The sequence below is a fragment of the Molothrus aeneus genome, chromosome 1, assembly GCF_037042795.1.
Source record: "Molothrus aeneus isolate 106 chromosome 1, BPBGC_Maene_1.0, whole genome shotgun sequence".
Lineage (NCBI taxonomy): Eukaryota > Metazoa > Chordata > Aves > Passeriformes > Icteridae > Molothrus > Molothrus aeneus.
In genome coordinates this window covers 135,685,860-135,708,767 of record NC_089646.1, presented here as the reverse complement: position 1 = coordinate 135,708,767, position 22,908 = coordinate 135,685,860, and the positions used below count along the sequence as shown (strand labels likewise).

The window sequence follows — 22,908 nt, the reverse complement described above, 5'->3', positions numbered from 1 at the left end:
AGTTAGTGGTGAAAGAGATGCAGCTGAATAGAGAAAAAGGGGAAGTGATAGTGGGTAGTAGAGATGTGCTTGTAGGAGGGATGATGAAGGCTGCTGCTTCTATTGATGAAATAATTTGCATTCTAAAATTGAATGAACACTAGAAAAAATAAGTTTAAAAAATAAAACTAATTGTTCTTCCTATTATAAATTTTAATTAAGAATGGTTTTTATCTCTCTATTGTTACCTGTCCATCTGCTTCATGCTATTAAAAATATTGAAGGTTTATATATAAGAAATATTTGAAAACTACCTCATGGTGGTAAATAACTTCCTTATAGTTATTCAAAATCATTCAAAATTACACTGATTTCATTAGACCACTTGGCTGAATGATTATACTTCAAGTGATGGTCCCATCAATATTTATAGACCCATGGTAGTACTTTCCCACTGGAGGATCACCAGTGGTGGTATTTACACCTGCCAGGCAGTATTAACATGACCTTACTAAATTTAGGATTTATTGCAAAGCCACTTCTGCACTGGCTCTGCTGTCTGAAGCTCTGGAAGCTCATCGGGAGCACAACCTTGGACTGCCCCCAGCTGGACGTGTGCCACACTGTGGGACGCTGTGGTTGCAGCTGAGGGAGCCTGAACTCAGCTGCTGAGAGACCTGACTTGTTTATGCAATTACACACGCTTTGGAGAGCTATAGGTTAAATCTACATGCTGCTCTCAGTGTACACAGCAATCACTATCAGCTCTCTCCATTTCTTTTCTTTGAAAAGGGGAAAAACAGAGGCTGTTGGGCAAAACATGCTGGAACAAAGCAGATGACAGCAACAAAGAAGCAGGTTTAAGTTAAAATGTGGTTATTGACACATGCCAGTAAGGAAGCACTGATGGCAGTCATGTATCGTGAAAAATCTCTCTGAGTTTTGAAACATCATTGACAAAATTCTCCTGAAAATTTCTTGCATTGGGAGGTTCTGAGCACTGCTGGTATGTGGACTTGGGAGACAAAACCAAATTGTTTGTGTGGGGGAGCGAATGTTTTGTTTCTATTGTTTAATAGGCCTAATCTGTCTCATTTTTCTTTAGCTGGGTTAGCTCTGCAGTGCTAAGAACTGATTGATTTAAAACTGTAAACCCAGTGTATGAGGAGCAAGCTCCAATACTCTTGGCCCCATTGAACTTCCAACTAAATACAGTTTGCATGTCTGAACACATGATTTTTCAAAATGTCTAAATGCTGTCATTATTCCCCCTGCCATGGGTTACCGGTGGGATAATATCCAGCCTGAGACAATTTTAATTTGACCCTCAGGGTGCAGTTTATTGCTTCCCTGGCTCAGCATAGCTGCCCAGTGGCTTGTGGCCACTTGTTGCCTGTTGCAGACATCTTTCATGAAAAATCCTTTCTTAGGATTTTTCCTTGTGACAAGCTGCAGTTCAGCAACCAAAGTAAACAATGGTTATCTGCTGCTGTGGAATGCAACAGGTGATTGGTCTCCTGTGGGTGTTTGGATTTCTTGACCACTCATGGCAGAGCTGGCTCTTGCTCGGTCTGAGACACAGATCCTTGTTATTCATTCTTTTCTATTCTTAGCTTAGCTAGCTGCTGAAGAAACTTTTCCTTTCTATTGCTTTTTAGTATAGTCTTAATGTAACATATATCATAAAATAATAAATCAAGCCTTCTGATCATGGAGTCAACATTCTCGTCTCTTCTTCATCCTGAAAACCCTTGTGACCACAGTCACAGTTGCCCATTGCATTCTCCTGGCCAGCCAGCCAAGAAACCAGTCAGCTAGTGACCTTCCTAGAGGAGGTAGGAGTGGCTGTTTTGGCAGCAAATATGCTGGCATCTTGTGCTTCATTGTGTAGCCTTCGAAGCCATGCTGTGCCAGGAGCAGCGTGGTATAGACAGGAATCATCTAGTGAGTACCAAGGTCTCATCATTTTCTCCCATCCTAGGACAGGGGAGAAGGTGTCATAGTCACAGCCTTGTCCCACCAGCTGCCAACTCACAACTCTTGCTGCAGCCACATTTCAGCACAAATGTCAATAGACTAGCTATGGTGCATGCCTTCAGCCAACACCATGCACCAAACATGTTCAAAGCTCTGAAAAATGAGTGTGTGTTTTTAGGTGTGGGTGGCACCCTGGGACAAACCATGGTTTTGAGGCAAGTTCTGGATACTGACTTTCAAGGACAATGAAAGTCAAACACTTCAAAAACCTTTTACCTTTGCATATCATCTAACGTTCACGCTAATTATTAGAAGGTTCTTATAATTCGTATACATATTTGGTGATAGAGATGAGCTGCAGAAAATTTCCAGCAAACAAAAATGTTAAAAAAAGAAAGCAATACAGGGACACTACCAAACCATCTAAGCTCCTAAGCAGTGTTCTGCCACAGACTACTATTTTACTGCAGAAATATTTCCTCTATAGGCATTCTCAGACAACTTCCTGTTTATAAGACAGTTTTATTCATGCTTTGTAATGTGCTTTCTCATTCTCCAAGCAGTGCAGAGCATCCTTGCAAGCAGGGGTTAAATCCTGTACTTCCTTTTTGGTTTCTCTTCCAACAATAACAGGTTCATATTCTGGCTTTGACAGGAGGGAGTTGGATTTACTGGCTGGCCATTGTGTAAGCATCAACTGTACTGGAACTACGGTAGGAGCAAGAAACAGGAAGAAACCGGTTGGTAAAACACAATCATAGGCTGGCAGGAACTCTGTGACTCTTTGTCACTCCTTCCAAAGAGGGGAAATACAGTTGGTGGCAGATATTCAGTGCCATCAAGTACCCAGAAGAGAGATTAAATATCTTTTTTCTCCATGCCAGGATACTCAGAGTTTTACTTCAATGTGGACCATGGCTACCTGGAGGGTCTGGTCCGAGGGTTCAAAGGTGGGATCTTGACAAGCGCAGACTATGTCAATTTAGCACAGTGTGAGACGCTAGAAGGTAAGTGCTGGCTTCTTTTATTCAGGAAGAAACACTGTTGCTTACGTTTCTGAAGAAAGGAAGGTAAAAGACAGAGCTACTGAGAGTTTGTCTTAAACCCAGAGATAACCCCGATGTCCTATGAAGAACTGCTCTCATATTAAAGTTAATAGCTTTCCATAGACTGTGATTTGTGTGCAGGCTGTAATTTGCTAAGCAATGCAGACAGTGGGGCTTTCTGGTTTGCTGACAAGGATTAGAAATCTCTTCCACAGACTTCTTATGGAGATTGACAACCTTCTCACAGATTTTAGCCATGCTATAGAACAGTTCAGGTTTGAAACTTTCATACCATTTCAGCTGTATAAAACAGTTTCCAAAATCTTGTTAAAAGCTTGCTATTTGGCTCTGAGTTTCTCTATAAAATAAATGATTTTAGTAATTTCTTACTTCCTGAGTTTTAGGGCAGTGGTGAAGACTTTGCTTACCAGGAACAGAAAACTAGACTCCACAAAAATAAAACTTAGGGAAATAGGAAAAAAAAGAAAAGAAAAAAAAAGCTCTTTTCAAGGTGACTTTGCCACAGTAATAAAGAGAACACAGAGTAGTTTCCAAAGCAGCTTTCTGTGGCCAAGACTGGTCACAGCCTGATGAAGACAGACTTGTACCAAAGAATCATATGACATACCTTTAGACACTTGGCAGGAAAAAATGCAACAGAAAGAAATCACCTTTCTAAAGGAACATAAAGTTAATTTTCCTGACTGCAAAATAAAAGCTATGATTGTACACTCAACTTCTATAACTTGCAGTCTATTAGATCAGTTTGGAAAAGGAAGAAGGAGAATGAATAAGCTCTCTCTATTTTAAGCTTTGGCTGATTTGTACATGCAGTAATGGGTTTGGAGTAAGAAAAAGGGAAGAATGATGATTCCCATATCCAACAGAGTTTTGAGGCTGTCTAAACTATTAATATTAGTAATAACATAAGTCTGGGAAGATTGCTTGCCATTCATCTCTCAGATTAAAACAACTGCATTTAAAGAAATGCACGTAGATATTTACCTGTCTGCAGAATAAAATTCCTCTTGTAGGAATATGTTAAAGAAGAGTTTATCAGTACAGTCAATGGAATCTAGACACTATTGAACAGACCAAGTGCATGTGTCTACTTCTGCTGATAACCTGGAGAGCTGTTACAGCTCTCCACTAAACACAGTGGCAGTTCAGGCACACAGAACAGATGTATACAATCACTCTGAGAACTGAAATCTATTCCTTATGTCAGCTGGACAAAACCAACTGTTTCTTTACCCCATTTGTTCCAGCATTTGTGATGTATGCAACTTACACACTCTACAGAAACACTTGATATAGTATTTAATTGTTTAAGTGAAAAAGTCCTGATGCATAAAGATACAGACTTTGGAAAAAGGTAACAGCTTCAAGCATCTATAAAAGACACAAAGAACAGATTGGTAGAATAACTAAACTCTGTTGTCACTTCACTTCTCCCTGCAAACAAACTCAATACATTATGTTATCCAAAGCTTCATGAAGGAAAAAAATTCCTGGTTGCTTCTGAATAAGAAAAAAAGATATAGAGTTAAAAACATATAAACAAAAGGGATTATTTGTACCCTTCACAAAAGAATACTCAATCGTGTTAAGTTTAGAATAGCTAAAAAACCCCTAAATTTTAAGTCATGCTATAAGGAAGTTATTTACCACCATGAGGTAGCTTTCAAATATTTCTTATATATAAACCTTCAATATTTTTAATAGCATGAAGCAGATGGACAGGTAACAATAGAGAGATAAAAACCATTCTTAATTAAAATTTATAATAGGAAGAACAATTAGTTTTATTTTTTAACTTATTTTTTCTAGTGTTCATTCAATTTTAGAATGCAAATTATTTCATCAATAGAAGCAGCAGCCTTCATCATCCCTCCTACAAGCACATCTCTACTACCCACTATCACTTCCCCTTTTTCTCTATTCAGCTGCATCTCTTTCACCACTAACTTTTTTCTACTTATTATAGACAGCTAACAAATTGCCCCCATTTACCTACCAATTGTAACATTTATAATGAAAATATGAGAAATATAAAAATAATGGATTTCTACATGGTGCTAAACACACTTATTTCTCTGCACATGTAGGGTGCTGTAATACTGAACTTTCACTGTGAGTACAGTGCACCAAACCCACAGACTCCCACCTAAAGTAAATTTCTAAAGTAAATTTCATACATTGTCTTTGATTCAAATTTGAAATATTCAGCAAGAGGATCTGTGCTGTAGTAATGTGATGTTTTCTCAGTAGTGCCATCATGTCTTCACATTAAAAGGTAATAAATTTACCCTATTCTGCATTCTGTGGCTTAGCACCACACCACAAAAAATGGCCTAAGCTAAAAACACTATAAATATGGTAAAACAAACAAGCAGAAAACAAAAATCAAAACCACTCAAAGTAACCCATAAACAGAAGCAAAAAGATCTTTTAATTTCAAAGTGGTTTTGGTATCTCTAGAGATGAAACCATAACATCACTACTGAAGAACCACAAGCAAAACTTTAGATTAGTGCTTTACATCTGCTTGATAATTACAGAGCAAGTGTAAAAGCAGGATGGAAATTAAATAAGAAGACTGCTAACAGACTAATGATACCACTGTGTCCTCTCAATTCAGGGCCATACTGACAGGAGGAGAGGCTTTCAGCTCCATTTAGACATCCTCTTCAGCTTGTTTGAGCTATGATTTCCATGGAGCTACCTCATGGGCTGCATGCCGGTTTGGTCCTATGGCATCATCTGTTTCAAGGGAATGAGGTTCCCAGAGCAACCTTGCTGACAGTTTTGAAGTAGAATATGGGAGTGTGGGAGTGTAGAGGTGTTTAAATGCAATGTTTCGTTCTTCTCTTGCTTTTTTTTCTGTGATAGAAAGACTTCTGTTCTGTAGAAAGGAGGGTAGGTCACAGAAGGACAAACATCTGAACTCTGGGCCTGACAGAATCACTGACACAAGTTTACTTAACTTGCCAGAGCCAGGGCCTGCCAGCACATGGTGGCTGAAATAACAGTGTTAACAGAAAGAAAACTGCAGCTAGTTGGTTATTGCTATCAAAGTGAGGGGTCAGACAAATTACCATGAATTTGATGACAAGAGACTAGGTTAATATTTTGTTAAAGTTCTCACAATAGCCTTTCTTTTTGATCAGGATCATTCCTGTCTTAACTGCAATCATCTCAAACCAGTCTCTGCTCTAATTACTTTTAGTCATACTTTAGTTAATTGTGTTTGTTTGCTATTCAGTTGTGAGTAAACTCATGTAATTCTTTAAGGTCATATTTTTCCTATAAGTTGTTTTCCTGCATGCAATTTAATGAGGAAATAGACAATGCAGATGGACAACAATCAAAATGAATGGATGACAGCTGAAATACAGGAATTTTCTTCCCTAGGGATCTTTAGGACAAAGGCCAGAGTCTTGTGTAGGTCTCCAAGAGACCCTGAGAAAAGGAGCAGCTACCATCAATAAAAGGTTTTGGTGAACAGGAATGTCTGAGGCCCTGTAATGCTCAGCCATCTACTCCTGCTGAGTCACCAAGTCATGTCACTAGTGCAAGTGTCTGACAGCAATAGTTCCCAGGCCTTATTTATGCCAGCAGCAAAGAAAGGACTATAATTTAGGTCCACCAGTTCAGTCTCTGAGCTGCCCTGAACTCTGTCTTGATGTGTACTCTGATTATGACATTCCTGGTTGATATTATATGGTATTGGAGCTTGTGGATGATTGTTTTGGCCAAGACTGTGAGATAGAGTGGAAATTTTTTCTTACATACAGTATGCATGTTGGCATTTATTTATTCAGTTAAATAAATACATCTATAAAGCAGGCTGTGTAACTGACAGGGTTTTAAATCCAATATTCCTGGGTATAACATTTCCTCCTTTTGGGAGATGGGTGAGGCTATTTAATGAATTATAGCTAATCTTTTTCATGCCTTATATTAAGGTATGGTTTATGAAGGCACTCAAATCAATTCAGATAACTGAGGGAGAATAACAAAGTCTTGTGAAACTACTCTCAATCAGCAGGTTTTTGTTTCTGTTCATCTTATGATGATGTTAATCACATTTCAGAATGGTCAATACTTGGGGCTGATATTTGGGTTTTGCAGTCTGCTTTATGTAATTAACCCCTGAAAAGTACTGTGTTTGAAAGGCATTTACACAGTGGCGCTGAAAGTAGATATCTGTGGTTCATCTGAAAAGGAATTGAGAAAAGGAATTGAGCTCTGCATCTCATAAAGTAGTATTATCTAATCTCAGCATATGTCAAGTATTTTTGTACTCTTTGAAACAAAAAAGGAGAAAAGTAGGAAGGTTTTCACAGGAAATGTAGGTGTAAAATCAAAATATTAATGAACTTTTAAAAACTTGGTCTTACATAGACTAATTTCTGGGTATAACTGCATTTTTATTTTTCTCTTAGTCTTGCTTACCTTTCCCTCTTTCTCCAATTGTGTTTCTTTTTTCATATTTGGATTCTATTTCTCCTCTTCCTACATGGAAGATGGTATTGAAAGTATGACTTTTTCTAAGTGTGTTATGTGATTTGATATGGATTTGATGAATAGGCAATATTTGGGGGATAAAGAACTGGCTGAGTGCCTGCATCCAGAGAGTAGTGGGAAATGCTTCAAAGTCCAGATAGAGGTCAGTGCTGAGCAGTGCCCCTGAAGGGTCCTTTTTGGGACCAGTACTGTTTGATATCTTCATCGGTGACACAGACAGTGGGATTGGATGCACTGTCAACAGTTTTGCAGGTGGCACCAAACTGAGTGGTGCATGTGACACCAAACTGAGTGAGTGGCGTAGTTTACACAACTGTGGCACAGGATGTCATTTAGGGGGACCCAGCAAAGCTGGAGAAGTGAGCCCATGGGAATCTCACGAGATTCAATGAGGCCAAGGGTTGGGCAATCCCTGGTATCAACACAGGCTGGGGCAGGAAGGAATTGAGAGCAGACCTGTGGAAAAGGACTTGGATGTCTACTACTCTTGGACAAAATATCAGACATGAGCTGAAAATGTGTGCTCACAGCCCAGAAAACCATCTGTATCCTGGGCTGCATCTAAAGCAAGGGAGGGAAATTGTTCTCCTCCTCTGCTCTGCCCTCGTGAGACCCCATCCGGAGTACTGTGTCCAGCTCCAGGGTCCCCAGCTCAGGAAGGACATGGGCCTGTTGGACTGAGTCCAGAGTAGGGCCACAGAGGTGATCAGAGGGCTGGAATATCTCTCCTACAAGGAAAAGCTGAGACATTTGAGACTGTTGATCCTGGAGAGCGTTCTAGGAAGACTTTATTGCCAACTTTCAGTACCCGAGGAGAGTTACAAGAAAGATAGAGACAAGTTTTTTAATAGGGCCTGTAGCAATAGGACAAGGGGCAATGGTTTCAAACTAAAAGAAAATAGATTTAGACTAAATATAAGGAAGAAATATTTTAAAAGGAGGGTGGTTAAACACTGGAAGAGGTTGCCTAGAGAAGTTGGAAACATTCATGGCCAGATTGGACAGGACTCTGAGCAACCTTGAGAGGCAGCCAACTTGCATAGAAGACTCTATGAAGTTTATCTCAGTAAGCTACAGTGCTAAACGTAGGAGTCTGCTTCACACTGTACTAGCTCTTTTGCTTCAAGTCTCAGTGTAGGCAGCCTTATTGCATACTAGGGAAGTATACACATAGGGGAAATAGGCAAAAGTAGCTACTGTACTGATAAATGCTTACCTTGCTAACTGCAAATTAGCTTTCTTATTTCCATCAGTGGGAGTGTTGCTGTCCTTTTCCCTTATTATCAGTTCAGATTTCACATAGAAATCTAATTATTAGAAATGCCCAAATCATATAACAGAATCCCAATCTATAATTTAAGATAGTTTTAATATAGCATTTGAACACAATTATGGATTGCAGTGGGGCCTTTTCTAAAAGAAAACTTAAACTGCTTTGAACAGCAAGAAATTATTCAAATGCTTACTTATGCCTCATGGTAAAAAAGGGCTAGCAGAGAAAATTCATCATATTAATTCTAGGATATCATGAAAGTTTCTTTTAACTTTGTGGTCAAAACAACTCATTTTCCCCAGTCACCAGGGTTGAGAGCTCAAACAGAAAATGTCACAAGGACCCAAGTTTCTGGAACAGCTTAGGATTTGCTAGTAGCAGCCATAAATCAGAGAAAGCCAAACCAGAAATGCTAAGAGAGTGTAAACTCTCCCCTTTCAAGTGCTCCACTGCAGAATCCATTTGGAGTCCAGAATGTGTGCCAGGCAAGATATGTTTCCTTCTCTTCTTCAGGCAGCCTGATAACAGAAGATTATAATCTTACTGAGATTTAGATGTTTCATGGGAATATTTAAGATCTTACCCAAGTTAAAGGATTATTCCTATTCCAGTTCATGAGAGTGCAGCAGACAAAACAACTGATGCATTATAATGGTGCAAATCAGTGAAATCGAAACATTGAACAAACGTGATGAGGGAGGGACTAGAGACAGTAGGAAGTAACAGCCTATCTGATATGTCTGAAAATGAAAGCTGATGTTGAAACTTCTGACAAAGACATAAATTATTTGTTCTTTCCTACAGTATGCAGAAAGTCTTACTGGTAGAAGGAAGCACAAATTTGCATCAATTTTGCATTTACCCTATATTATAGCTATGCAAAAAACTTTTCAATAGAGTATTATCAGTTGCTTAATATAAAAGTGTATTAGAAATTAACTTTTTAAAAAAAATTGATTGCAGACAATATGACAGTTTATCCTCATGATCTTTCCTGAATTTAATTTCAGATCTGAAGTTACATCTACAGACTACAGACTATGGCAATTTCTTGGCAAATGAAACTGGCCCTCTCACTGTTTCCACCATTGATGAAAAACTGAAAACAAAACTACTCACAGAATTTCATTACTTTAGAAACCATGCTTTTGAACCACTTGCCACTTTTCTGAATTTTGTCACGTAAGTATATTACCAAATATCTTACCACACAGAAAAGCAGTTTAAATAGTGTAAATGAAACATATTGGAATTTGTATTTAAGTTTTAAAGTCAGCAAAATTACTTTGTTGCTGCTACATTTGCATGCTTTACTTGCTAATATAAATTCTGAAACTGTATGTAATATGAAGAGCTGTTGTCTTTGCAACTAATTATTTTAAAGAACAGAAGCAGTTTTCTTTGTGTGAACAGTGGCAGAAGAAGTGGTAGAGATTAATTAATTTAAAAATGGTTAAAATTTTCAAACACTGTCTAGGTCAGACAAATTGAAAAACTACGTTTGGGAGATGGGTGTGATTCATTAACAATTTCATGATGTACAGGGAAGTGATTTAATTCCTAGGCATGTGGCAAAGTGTAGACCTTTTCTAAAGGAGGAAAGACAACATATCCTACACCTGTCATAATTTTTATACTATTTGAACCAAATAAATAAAAACCAGGAGTACTTTATATGGTATATTGCAAGGTACTTAGATCCAAGTAGCTTTATTTGAAAGTTCAGCTGTTGTTTGATGCTGGATGAAGAGAAAGCTCTGATCTCAGTACCATCATGAATAGATGAAACTTGCAAATGAATGACTTAAACAACTTTAAGAACAGGGATCTGCTTTATAACAATATAACAACATGGACTAGCAAAATACCGTATGATATTTCACCTAACTATTTACTCCCCTTGATCTGATACTTTTAATATATTTTAACAAGAACAATGAACTGTTCAACTAAATTTCAAGGAGCAGCTTTATTATAACAGTAAAAAAGAAACTGTCATGATTTTTTTTTCTGGTCATGTGTAGCTGACCAATTTTAGGCTGATATATTAACAGGATCTTAAAGGCTGTCCTAGGATGCCTGTGGGCATGCAATATTTACATTTTGTTTCAGGAAAAAAAAATGAAAGCAGGAAAGTTTTGGCAGTTCTTTTATCACACTCATTGACATAAATGTATAGATGTGTATGCACAGCCTTTGCTCACTGTTTTTTTAAAATAATGGATATACTGGCTAAGATATTTCACATAAATCATTGAACAACATTCCACCAGATCCTCAAGCCCTCTTTACATATTTTGGGTGAGAACATATAAATCCCTGTATGTTTATAGCTGTGTTCTTAGTCAACAATGCATACTCAAGACTGGCATTCAAGGGAATTATGGTCCCATTTCTGAGTCACTGACAAGACTCATCATCCCCTTTGACACTAAAACTGGTATGAAGCTGATAGAAAACTTCTACTCAAGAGAAAACTTTAAGTAATAGAGAAGAAATCTGTAAGTGCCTGTTCTTAGCTCCCTCATGGGAGGATGTTTAAAGCTAAATGAGAAGAAAACCTAAGATTGGACCAACTGCATGAACTCTGCAGTTTTAGTGCCGAGATTCCCATGTACTTCTTTGTCCATGGTATATATGAAATTAAAAATCCCAAACTTGAAAAGTTGCTAGCTCAGGTGATTTGCTTTGGATATCACTCACTGTCACTTATTACAGTGAATCTACATCTCAGCTGTTATGTTTATTATAGTCATGTGTCAGTACCACCTTCTTTAAAAATGTCCATTTTCTAAATCTCTCATATCAATTAGGTTTAAAGCTAGTGCTGTGTTATCTACTTGCTATTTAAAAACTGCTGATTTTTGATGAGCTATTGATACAGAATGAACATGCATTCTGATAATACTTTGGTATTATGGCTAATTTTCAAAAATGTTTGGTTTTTATTTTTTCAAGTGAAAGTTGATTATAAAAATAATTTATTTTTACTTTTTCTTTCCAATACAGATACAGCTATATGATTGACAACGTAATTCTTTTAATAACTGGCACATTACATCAGCGACCCATAGCTGAACTTGTTCCCAAGTGCCATCCATTGGGGAGCTTTGAGCAAATGGAAGCAGTCAGCATTGCCTCAAACCCCACTGAACTCTTCAATGCAATTTTGGTTGACACACCATTAGGTAAAACCACTAAATGATTTCTTTTATTTTTCTCAAAACTACTAATCCTGTATTCTTTAGAACAGGATGTTTCCCAGTGGACATGCTGTGTTTTGGTAAAACAAATCTTGAACTGTAGATCAAGAACATCTGCAGTGGTGTTCAGGACATATTCTAGTAACATTTATTAATAACCTCTATATCCATCTTGGGTAGCAGACTCAGAAAAAAAACATGTTACTCAAGAAGTGCAATGTATATATTTTCTATTCAAAGCAGTCACTGATTTAAAACATATATATTTTTATTTCAATACCTACATTATATTAAAAAATATGTCTTTACTAAGGATCAAGCAGACAGCTACTAATAAATATTGGATGTTGTGGTAGAACCCAGATTCCCTCTTGAGATTTGGACATGGTTCAAATATAAAGAAAAGTCCTTTTTTTGAAGAACTAAATCTAAGCGCAAAGCAAGGTAAAGTTTGGAGATGTCACATTATAAATTAAGATGAAACTCTGCTCAATGTGGTGTAGCAGCCAACATGTACAAAACCCAATAGCCTGTGAAGGGCACTGAGAATAAGACAGAACTGGATGTATCTGAATGTATATGAAGCCATTATGTGCCGTCATCTTCAGTTCTCTGAGAGGTTTTGTGTTCTGCTTCTCAAAAAGGTGTGATAGGTTGGCCACAGACAGAAAAAAATTCCCAGCCAGCCACTTGCTCACCCTCTATTCTCAGCACAATGAGGGCGAGAAAAAAGGTGCAAAAAATAGATTGTGGGTTGAGATCACCCACAAAGTACTGCTGCAGGCAAACCAGACTAAATCAGTGGGGAGATTAACTTGATTTATTACTGATTTATATATGTATGACATAATTAATTACTGATCCAGATACAAGGAGACAAACAGAAAATAATGAAACATTTAGGGGAAAACTTGGGGAAACTTGGGAAAAATACCTTCCCTCCAGCCTTTGTTGTTCCTTCATGCAATGCTCCTCTTCTCTACCCGCCCTGTTATCCCTGCAGGTTACACTGCATCCCTCCAGACAGGGAGGGCAGTCTCAAGGAGCAGGGGGAGTTTAGAGCCATAGAATGGTTTGAGTAGGAAGTGAACTAAAAGATCATCCAGTTCCAACACCCCTGCCATGGGCAAGGACCTTCCACTAGACCAGGTTGCTCAGAGCCCCATCCTATCAGGCCTTGGATAATTCCATGGATGGGGCATCCATAACTTCCCTGGGCAACCTATTCCTGTGTCATTATCCTCACAGTAAAGAATTTCTTCCTAACATCTAATCTAAACTTACCTTCTTTCAGATTAAAGCTATTCCCCATTGTCCTAACATTACATGCCCTGGTAAGAAGTCCCAGTTTGTTTTTCATGTAGGCCCCCTTCAGATACACCTGCTCAACTGAGGGGCTGGGCTGTGCCCTTGGTGGGTCCCAGCTGGAGCTGCCTGTGTCCAGCACAGCACAGCCTTTCCCTCACAGAGGCCACCCTACAGTACACTCCCATCAGTGCCTGGGCACTGGCACACTGTACAGTGAAATCTGAGAAGGGACAGAGCAGGACAGCTAAAATGAACAGTGCTGCCATGTGTAGACAGACTAAAAAGTCCAGACTGCAGTTTGGAGCGGACAAAGCTGATGAGAGATACGGACAGGGTTTACAGATTCCTTAAAGCAATGGTTTGTTCATAGTGATTTATGAACTGCTGCTTACCAAATCCTTCAGAAGACCAAGTGCTAGCAGAAAACTACTTTTGAAAGGTAAACTAAACCACTGTTTTCACACAGCTGGTAGTAAATTTCTGGATTTTTGGGTTTTTTTCTAAACTAGTTCATAAAAGAAAAAAGTGTTGTCAGCTCTTTAAAGTCATGGGACAAATTTGTGGGCAATAGATCTATAAGGACATACTGAAGTGTACTCTCAGGGCTACACTTCCTAATATTCTCTATTCAAAATCTAGATGCTGGAAATGTAGGAAGGGATAAGACCACAAAACCTGGCCAGGCTCACATCTTCTCTGTAAATACCATCTTCCATTGCCACTTCTTAGGAAAACACATTTACATATGGTACTGTTCTGCCCACTGGGATAGCTCAGGAACAGTGAGAGGCACACGTTGGTTATGAATATCATATTTTTAAATGGTGCAGCTACACAAGTGAAATTCATCCACTGCCTCCCTGCTCAACAGCTTGCTCTTTAGTCAGTTCTGCCAAGGACCCATAAGCACAGATGGTCAAGGTTGAAGCACGTGCCCTTTATCAGCTGCAACCTGTTGCCTTTCCCACACTTCATAGACAAAGAAGAAAAGAGAAAATAGGAAAGAGGATTCTCCTTAACAGTTGCAGAATACCTGCATGATTTTGGACAAAATTATTTTTCATATCCCTCTCTAGAAAATCTCCATAATAACCAAACGATATACTTTAGAGAAGATTAGGGCTTTCATTAGCATTCCTATTTGATTCTCTCTGGAGACGTGGGCTCTGCCTGCAGCACTGATTGATTCCCCTCACTGCAGATTCTCATTAAAAAGGAGGGGATAGGAGGATAAGGGGAAAATCAAGCGGATTTTTCTTCCTCTCTTTTATATCATCCTTTCTTGTACAACAGAACCCTCGGATCCTTGTTCACACACTAGTGAGCAATAGACAAGAGATGCATATTATCAGCATGCAGATTTATACTGCTATGTTATAAACTCTGCTTTCAGCTGCATTTTTTCAAGACTGCCTGTCTGAAAACGACCTGGATGAAATGAACATTGAAATAATGCGCAACAAACTATACAAGGCAAGTCTATGAAACAAAATGATAATATTTGGGGTTTATCAAATGTCTCAGCAAAGCAGGTCAGTATCATTAACCCAGTTTTATGGATGGGGAAACAGAAGTACGGCAAGATAAGGCAAATTGTCTAAGGTCATCTGGTTGATTTCAAGTCCAGAAATGAAACCCAGCTGCTTCCATTTCTACTCCACTGTCTGGGAACTTTTCAAATTTTAGGTCTGCATCCAAATTCTAATTTAATATCTCATTAATGAAAATACTCTAGATGTCAAGCTAATATCCAGTTCCAGATTTGTTTATGAATAACTCAGCCACCAAACACCAGAGAACTCTTACCTCCTGAGTGAGCCTAGGCAGGCTTTTGGCTAACATTTCTCTTTATTTATATAAGGAAGATGAGATTTGAAAGGGTCTAATGGTTTTGAGTCTAGCTAACATGATATTTACTTAGGGTTTTTGTATAATTTTCTTCCTTTAAAAACAAAGTTTAGCATAGGATATGCTTTTAACGCGAGCCTTGCATTTTCAAAGTACTTTACAAATCTTAGCACACAGGTCACTACTCTTACAATGGTCTCTTTAAAGGCTATACATACTCCAATCCATCAAAGGTTCCTCCTGGCACATTCTCTTCAAAACCTTTATCATCTTTCTTGCACAGTGGATTCCCCAGATTGCAGGAAGTGTTTTTACAGTGATCTGATTATACTAGAGGAAAAGAAAAGAAAATTCTGTTTGTCTTACAAATGATATTCATAAATTCCAAAGCCGATTTTTAATTCTCGAAACTTTTACTAATTCTCTCATTCAATACAACATCAATTATGCTTACATATGCTAATTTTTAATGTATTTTAATTCTTTCACAGTACTACTATACTAGACACTTTTTCCAATTTGGTAACATACATATTTGATTCTTTTATCCTGTGTGGATATCCATACTTAGCAAATCTATTTTTTTTTCCTTCTTGTTTATCTGACTATTAGGGGGACCATTCTGCAAACACTGTGAAATTATTAATAGATAATTTCTCCTTTACTTCAGCTGTCAATGTGATCGATTGCTTCTGCTCTACTATCAGATAACAGTATACAGAACCTAATGCATAATTCTATGTGGTAGATCCCCCTTGAGATGTCTCTACTTAAAATTCACTTAATTGCATAGTTAGTGACAGCTCCTAACAAGATTGTGTGAAGTTGTAGCAAATGCGTTTTCACATAAATGTTCTCTAATACAGTATTTTGGGAGATTGAGAGGCAGGCAGAACAGCATCTCAGATATTTAGTGTCCTTCCTGCACAGGTATTTTGAAATGGGTGCAGATGCCAGAATCCTTAATAGACCAGAGGGCTCTGTAGACCAGTATTACAGAAGCTTTGTCTGCTGTTCTGTCCTAATCCAGGGTTTAGGGTAGAGCAGCAGGGATTAGTTTGTGTATTCTCATCCTGCTGGCCCAACATCCGTGGCATATGCCCAAATCCCCTCCTCCACACACTATAAATGAAGAGTTTCCTTTATCCATCTGCTTATTATGCAGTGGAAGCTCAATGGAACTCAAAAAGTTCCTTCTTTAGAGAGCAAGTAAAACATAATATTTTTCTTATTACAATTTTTGAAAACATTTGATCTCAAATTGTAAAAACAAGACATTTGCATTTGAATATTTCAGCTTTCATTTGAACTAAGTAAATGAGCACATACTTAAAATTTAAATTTATAGGTGGAATTATCAAAGTTAATGGAAGTATTTAAAAATGAGGTTCATGGCTACGTGCAATCCTGGTCCAGGTCTTAAGCAGCATTTAAAATATTTCTCTTCTTCTCTCATGTAGTCTTATCTCGAGGCATTTTATAAGTTTTGTGAAAAACAAGGTGGTACTACAGCAGAAATAATGAGACCTATTCTTGAGGTAAGAAACATTCAGTCTTTATACATTAAAGTCCTCCACAATGTTGTCATAATTGTTTCACTTTGTTTTTCCTGTTCAATTTCTCTCCATTTGCAAAAGAATCTGTGAAATGTTTGCTTCTCCTGTTTTTTCTAAGATGTGATAAATAGTGTATTCAAGGATGACTTTTACCCTTTCACTAGAGAAGCAGCTAGACCATTACTAAAGAGGATCCAGTCTCAGTTAATATTTTTCTGTATCAGAGAGCAGAAAAGAAGAAATGGTTCACCAATCTCAACCTGTTGCCCCTTAACATTTCTCTCCATTATGTAGAAAACCAAAAAATGTTGACTATTGAGTTTGGGATAGCTAAAGCCTAACATTACTGTCTATTTACTAATCAATAATCTTCAAGCTTCATGGCACTGCTACATTTGTTTACTCTCCTATTAAAATTAGTGATTAAGGTTAGAGTTGAGTGACCTTTGGAATTAGTGTCATATAAAAAAGTTGAACATTCTGTGTTATATTTTTGTCTCAACTCAGCAAAGTTTGATATTTTTTTCCATGGCAAACAAAGCTCCTAATGTCCTCCCTCCACAGCATACATGCATCTAGTGAATGATATTTTTGTCTTTGTTTTTTCAATAAAAGATGCAGTAATTTCTAAAATTGAATTCTCAGCATTCAGGTCCCCTTTTCTTTTTTTTCTTACTTAGTCTATCACAATTCTTTGCAGAGGCTGACAGCCAGACCACCCACTTGCTTCCAGGAGTCTTTTTTTCTGGATAAGCAATTTCACACCCTGGAAACCAAAAAAAATTTACTGAGGGCTGATGACATCATAGTGAAAGTTTGCATTTAGAAGACAGATAATAACCCTGGGAGCTCATTCCTCAGGGAAGAATGTGTCTGAATTGCATTTTACAAAATAAATCCTAAAAGATACTGCAATTTCCTATTTTAATTAAGCAGGTCGCAACATTTCAATTTATGCTCTAAACAAAATGCTCCTAATCAAGTTAAATTGAAGACAAATTAAATATTTTGACTTTTCTTAAAAATAAAAATCAGTAGACTGGCTGATTGGCTGGCATAGTTGATTCAGATTTTTCAGAAAGTTCGTTTTTAACTAGAAATTCATGCTCAGTGCAGATTACTTATTAATGTTAGTTTAAGCATGTGGTAAAAATCTCTTTATATCAGTGGTAACAATTTAGCCTATGATAAGCTTCTTTAAAATCCCTATCTAATGTCAATCAGCCAGGAGGATAAACTTTTCTATAGAAGATTTTCTTTTCTATAACATTTTATTACCCTGAAGAGACACATAGAACAGACTGCTGATGGTTGGATTCACAAAAAACCCACAAGATAAATTATTCAAACAAATACTTGCTATTTATTTTGTAATCTTATATGTAAGACTACCAACCTGACCCTACAGAATGAGTCTGAAGTATTTAGCTCCCCAACTCCTTGACTACCACTTGTGGTGCCAAACTTCCATATTAAGAGAACTGATGATCTCTTTTCCACCGTGGACAGCACATGCTGCATGTTTAGCCCTGATTCTGGCAAGAAACAGCAGGACTGCATTTCACTGCAGCTAAAGCTGCTAGTTCAGAATTTAGCTTGGCCTCACACTAAATTCTGAACCAACAGTCTCCCACATGCAAACATGCACTAAGGAAATGGTCATCCTCTGACTCTGCCTCCACCTGCAGCAATCAAATGGACTGTCACCCAAGTAACTGCCTCTCTGTGGAGACCCTCATGTGCCAATAATTTGATGAACTGAGAGGTCTGTAGGGATGGGAGTTATCCTGAAAATTTTCTCAAACTGGAAGCCACCAGAAGCAGAACCCACACCTGCTACCATGAGTTGCAATTGCCTCCAACGTTTTTTATCAACAAAATATTACACGTCTAACAGCTAGATTCTACATGGCTTTAACAAGTTAAAAAAAAGAAAGCATTTGTCCTTCTAAAATGATTTCAGTAGGTCTAATAGGCTTATTTTTATTAATTAGGGAAGTGAAGTTTGGCCCTGTTATTCATTAGCTAGAAATCTTTTCAAGCATGCTTATTTTCTTCTCATTACTTCTTTGCTGTTTACTCCTTTCCCTTACTTCGAAGTCAGCACCAGCGGGTAGCGAGTTCCTGTTATTGTCTGTTCCCATACACAAGAGTAGATGTGAATATGTGTTTTTGCTAAAGTGGCAGATTAGTGTTGCAAATGCAGCCTTATTATTCAAATGAAAAGGGCACCTCTCTGCTCAAATATTCACAGGATAAGAAATTTTTTAAGCCACCTAAAATGTGCCTATACTATATTTACTTCACTTGGGAAGAATTTCCCTGTGTAATCCCTGCAATTAGCAAGGGCTCTGCTGTTCTTAAAACATGAAAGCAAGGAATAAAGGAAAGAACTAAAACCATAGTCAATTTAGATCTCAAGACAGAAGAAAAGATTGTTTTTATTTACTACTGCATTTTCAGTCATACTATAAGAATGGTTAAGTGAAATTTTGCCTTGTACAAAATAAGAACCCAAGATCTAGACATTGGATTGCCTTTCAGTCTGCTGCTGCAGTGAAAATACAGATACTGCAGGCATCTAAACCTGACAGAAGAAATATAGCCTTTTATTCTATGTATTAAAAATTAACTGTTATTTGAACTACTTTAAACTTTAACTTTGCAAGTAAATGGCCCCCTCCTCCTTGTCAAATTATCATTTTAAATATGTGCATTGAGAAACTACATTTTCTTAGGATTTTCATTCAACTTTTACTATCAACAGCACTTTGAGTTACAGGCAGTACTATTGATTCTTTGTCCTTTCCTTTATCAGTTTTATTTATAAGATCATTATTGCATAATCTTACACATGAGGTTGTGAAGATATTTTTTCTTATCAACATCTGGGTAACTAAGCAGGGAAATGAGGAAGCAGCAGAAATTATATTTTTAGAATAAAAAACACAGTATAAAAACTGTAGTTGCAAAATCTTGTTGATTTTCTAGTCAAAATTTAATGCATATTTGTAAAGAAGAGGGAGAGAATTTACAATTTCAAAAATAAAGTATGTGTCCAATGCTCTCAAGTCGACTTTTTAAAAAAAATTACATTTCCATTTGACTTACTGAAAAACCCCAGAATATGCCCACCCTAATTTAGAATGAGATGTCTAATAACACCTCTTTATTCTTTGTTTTGCATATTAAGTTTGAGGCAGACAGACGTGCTTTTATCATCACCATTAATTCATTTGGCACTGAGCTGAGTAAAGATGACCGAGAGAAGCTGTATCCAACCTGTGGAAAACTTTACCCAGAAGGCTTACACCTGTTGGCCAATGCAGATGACTACGAGCAAGTGAAGTGTGTTGCAGAATACTATGCAGTATGTAAACTAATTTATTAAAACAAAAAGCCAATATAAAAATAGTTAATTAACATCTCCTGACATCAGCAAAATTGTTAAGAGTATACACGTAAGTTAAAAGAATTTTTGAGACAGGAAAAATATCAGCAGAGGTACTAAAGTTCCCATAAAACAGTGTATGGGATCAAAGACTTTTGATATGAAGAGATATGAGAGAAGACATTATTACATTAGTGCAGTACAAAGTTCCTCTTACAAGGATGTTTAAGTAAGAGCAAATCACATCTAGTAAATAAAACTCTTCCTACTCCATTAACTCTCCCCAAATTGAGTTTCACTTCATTGCTTCGGCCTCCAAGATTTTGGAGCATAGCCATACAGCATTTTAAACTGAGCTGACGAAACAATTAATGTCGCAGATTAGTCAAACCTGATTTATTGCCAGTATACCATAAAAATTCCCTTCTGAAACATTTTCTCAAAATCACTAATTGATTCAAAGAACTAGATGAAAATGTTAATATTGATGCAAATAGTGTTTTTATTAAAGATTAGTAATCTGCAATACTTGATCTACAAATTACCTGCTGTACTCTGTCTAACTATAATATTTAAGCTACCTCTAAATAGGTACACAAAAAATACCTGGTCTATTGCTTTTTCCACAAAAAAACTCCACAAATGTGAAGCTGTGCATCTGCTCCTGTGCATAAAGAGAACATTTTAAACATGAGTTACCATGTCAGTGAGGTATGGAGCAAGACTGTTCATGAGATGGTGGGTTATTTAGATGAATTTGGGAACCATTGTAGTAGACTTCTACTACACCACTACTTTAAGGGAAAAACAAACCAAACACACAGAGAAGGAAATTACACAGGAAACATAACACCTAAGAAATCAAGTCAAATGTATCTGCACAGGATATTCCAGGATGACAAATCAGACTAATGGATTTGGATATAATATTAATGCAGGTAAGGCAAATCCAGCTGACTACTGGAAATAAAAGGAGCAGCCATGTGATGATCAGAGTTCAGTGTTTTGGCTCCATTTAGAGCTCTGGCTCTGATGGATACTATTTGTACAAGAAGTTCAGTGTTCTCTGCCCAAAGGAGTGAAAGGTCACATGTCATTCCATAATAAGTCTCTTTTACTGCCTTCAGCAAATTAATTTAAATTGTTAGAAATGATGATAAGAAATACAAGAACAAATGTGATTTTTCTTTCTTTTGCTGATTATATGCTTTTACCTTTTGATTTATGGTGGTCTATACAGGAGGTCTTCTATACAGAAAGATTACTTAACAAAGATTAATTTACAAAGTAATGTAAGGTGTCTGTGCTGCACAGAATGCAAAACTACCTTATTTCCATGGACAGTGGTTGTCTCTGCTTTTAGGAATACAAGGCTGTGTTTGAAGGTGTAGGGAGTGGCACTGGAGAAAAGACACTGGAAGACGCATTTTTTGAACATGAGGTAAAACTTCTAGCCTTAAAATACAAAAATGAATGTTATTCACATGGAATAATAATGAAAACAAGAATGAGGTACCAGGCTTTTGATTCTACTCTACTGCTTTCTATTCAAGAACATGGATTTTTGATGGCTGTCAACATCTTGCTGAATAAAAATAGAAGAATTTACCTTTTTAAATAAAATTAATCCTATAACATTCTTCTGAAGACTCTTTACACAGCTATCATTCCTGATAACCTATCCAAAAGATATATCATAAACACCACTTAATTAAATTTCTTTTGAGTAATCTACTAGAGAAGTTATTTCACCGCTGTCTTTTATTTCCTGTAATATTGCTGTACTCTATTACCAAAATTATTCCACAGATGACATTTCAATTACACTAATACTCAAGAGATTGCTAAATATAATCATGGTTGCAAAGCTGCAAGAAGTCTTGAACATTAAAGCTACCATATAAAAATCCCATTCACCCTCCTTGATATTTTATCCTAACACTTGTTTCATCTTTTCTACAGGTAAAGCTGAATGTGCTTGCATTCAACAACCAGTTTCATTTTGGAGTATTTTATGCCTATGTGAAGTTAAAGGAACAAGAATGCAGGAATATTGTATGGATTGCTGAATGCATTTCTCAGAGACACAGAACCAAAATTAACAACTACATTCCAATTTTCTAAATCTGATAATCTATAATGCTTGAAAAGATATTTCATAGAAAAGAAGAAAAATCTTATTTCAAATATTAACTCTTATCAGATGTTTTAAATTGTATTAATGAGCCTACTTAAATACATCACTGTAGGAAAAAAAGTAATGCAATTAGAGATATGAGTACTTCATAAGGAAATACTAATAGGTTTAATCAATTTGTTGGTAGATTTGTTCCCCACTGTGCCTATTTTAATTTAATTGATCAATAAAAACCTCCTGCAATGTCTTACATATATACTCTTTCTCTTTTGTGGAACCAAAATTTGTATAAATGACATTTGAAAAGCTCTTTAATGGCTTTTTTTTTTTTAATTAATGTTTTTCTCAAAGGGCAAATTAAACCACTACTTCTAGCTCACAGGGTCTTTCTCATGGCATACAGATGGTATGAAGGACTTAATACACAAATAAGAGAGAAACAAGTCTGAAGGGGAAGCTTCCTGATCTTAACTGTGATGCCTCTCTGCAACTAAATGTAAATAAGTAACTATAGTATCACTAAAATGTTTTTATTTCTTCCTTTACGATCAAATGAGGAGCACCCTACGTGTCAAACAATGGGGGCCTGATCTAGTCCACAGCAATAAAAATATCCCCTCCCAGCACACCTAAGAATTTTCTTTATGAATTCACTGGAGA

General features: G+C 37.0%; 1 protein-coding gene across 2 annotated transcripts; it reads left to right on the top strand.

Moving 5' to 3' along the window:
* The first annotated feature begins 2,776 nt into the window (after window positions 1-2,776).
* On the top strand, window positions 2,777-22,498 carry ATP6V0D2 (ATPase H+ transporting V0 subunit d2). Of its 2 annotated transcripts, XM_066547973.1 has the most exons (8): window positions 2,777-2,963; window positions 9,816-9,987; window positions 11,815-11,993; window positions 14,710-14,789; window positions 16,625-16,702; window positions 19,914-20,090; window positions 21,475-21,552; window positions 22,074-22,498. In XM_066547973.1, the coding sequence occupies exons 1-8, from the start codon at window positions 2,834-2,836 to the stop codon at window positions 22,233-22,235; spliced, it is 1,056 nt and encodes a 351-aa protein (XP_066404070.1). In that variant the 5' UTR covers window positions 2,777-2,833; the 3' UTR covers window positions 22,236-22,498. The 2 variants fall into 2 exon arrangements, with proteins under 2 accessions (XP_066404070.1, XP_066404079.1); XM_066547982.1 differs by lacking the exon at window positions 16,625-16,702.
* Window positions 22,499-22,908: the final 410 nt, after the last annotated feature.

Coding starts and splice junctions, on each gene's coding strand:
- ATP6V0D2 (XM_066547973.1), top strand. CDS start 2,834: ATGCCAGGATACTCAGAGTTTTACTTCAATGTGGACCATGGCTACCTG. Junction 2,964..9,815: donor ACAGTGTGAGACGCTAGAAG/GTAAGTGCTGGC, acceptor ATTTAATTTCAG/ATCTGAAGTTACATCTACAG. Junction 16,703..19,913: donor TAATGAGACCTATTCTTGAG/GTAAGAAACATT, acceptor TTGCATATTAAG/TTTGAGGCAGACAGACGTGC.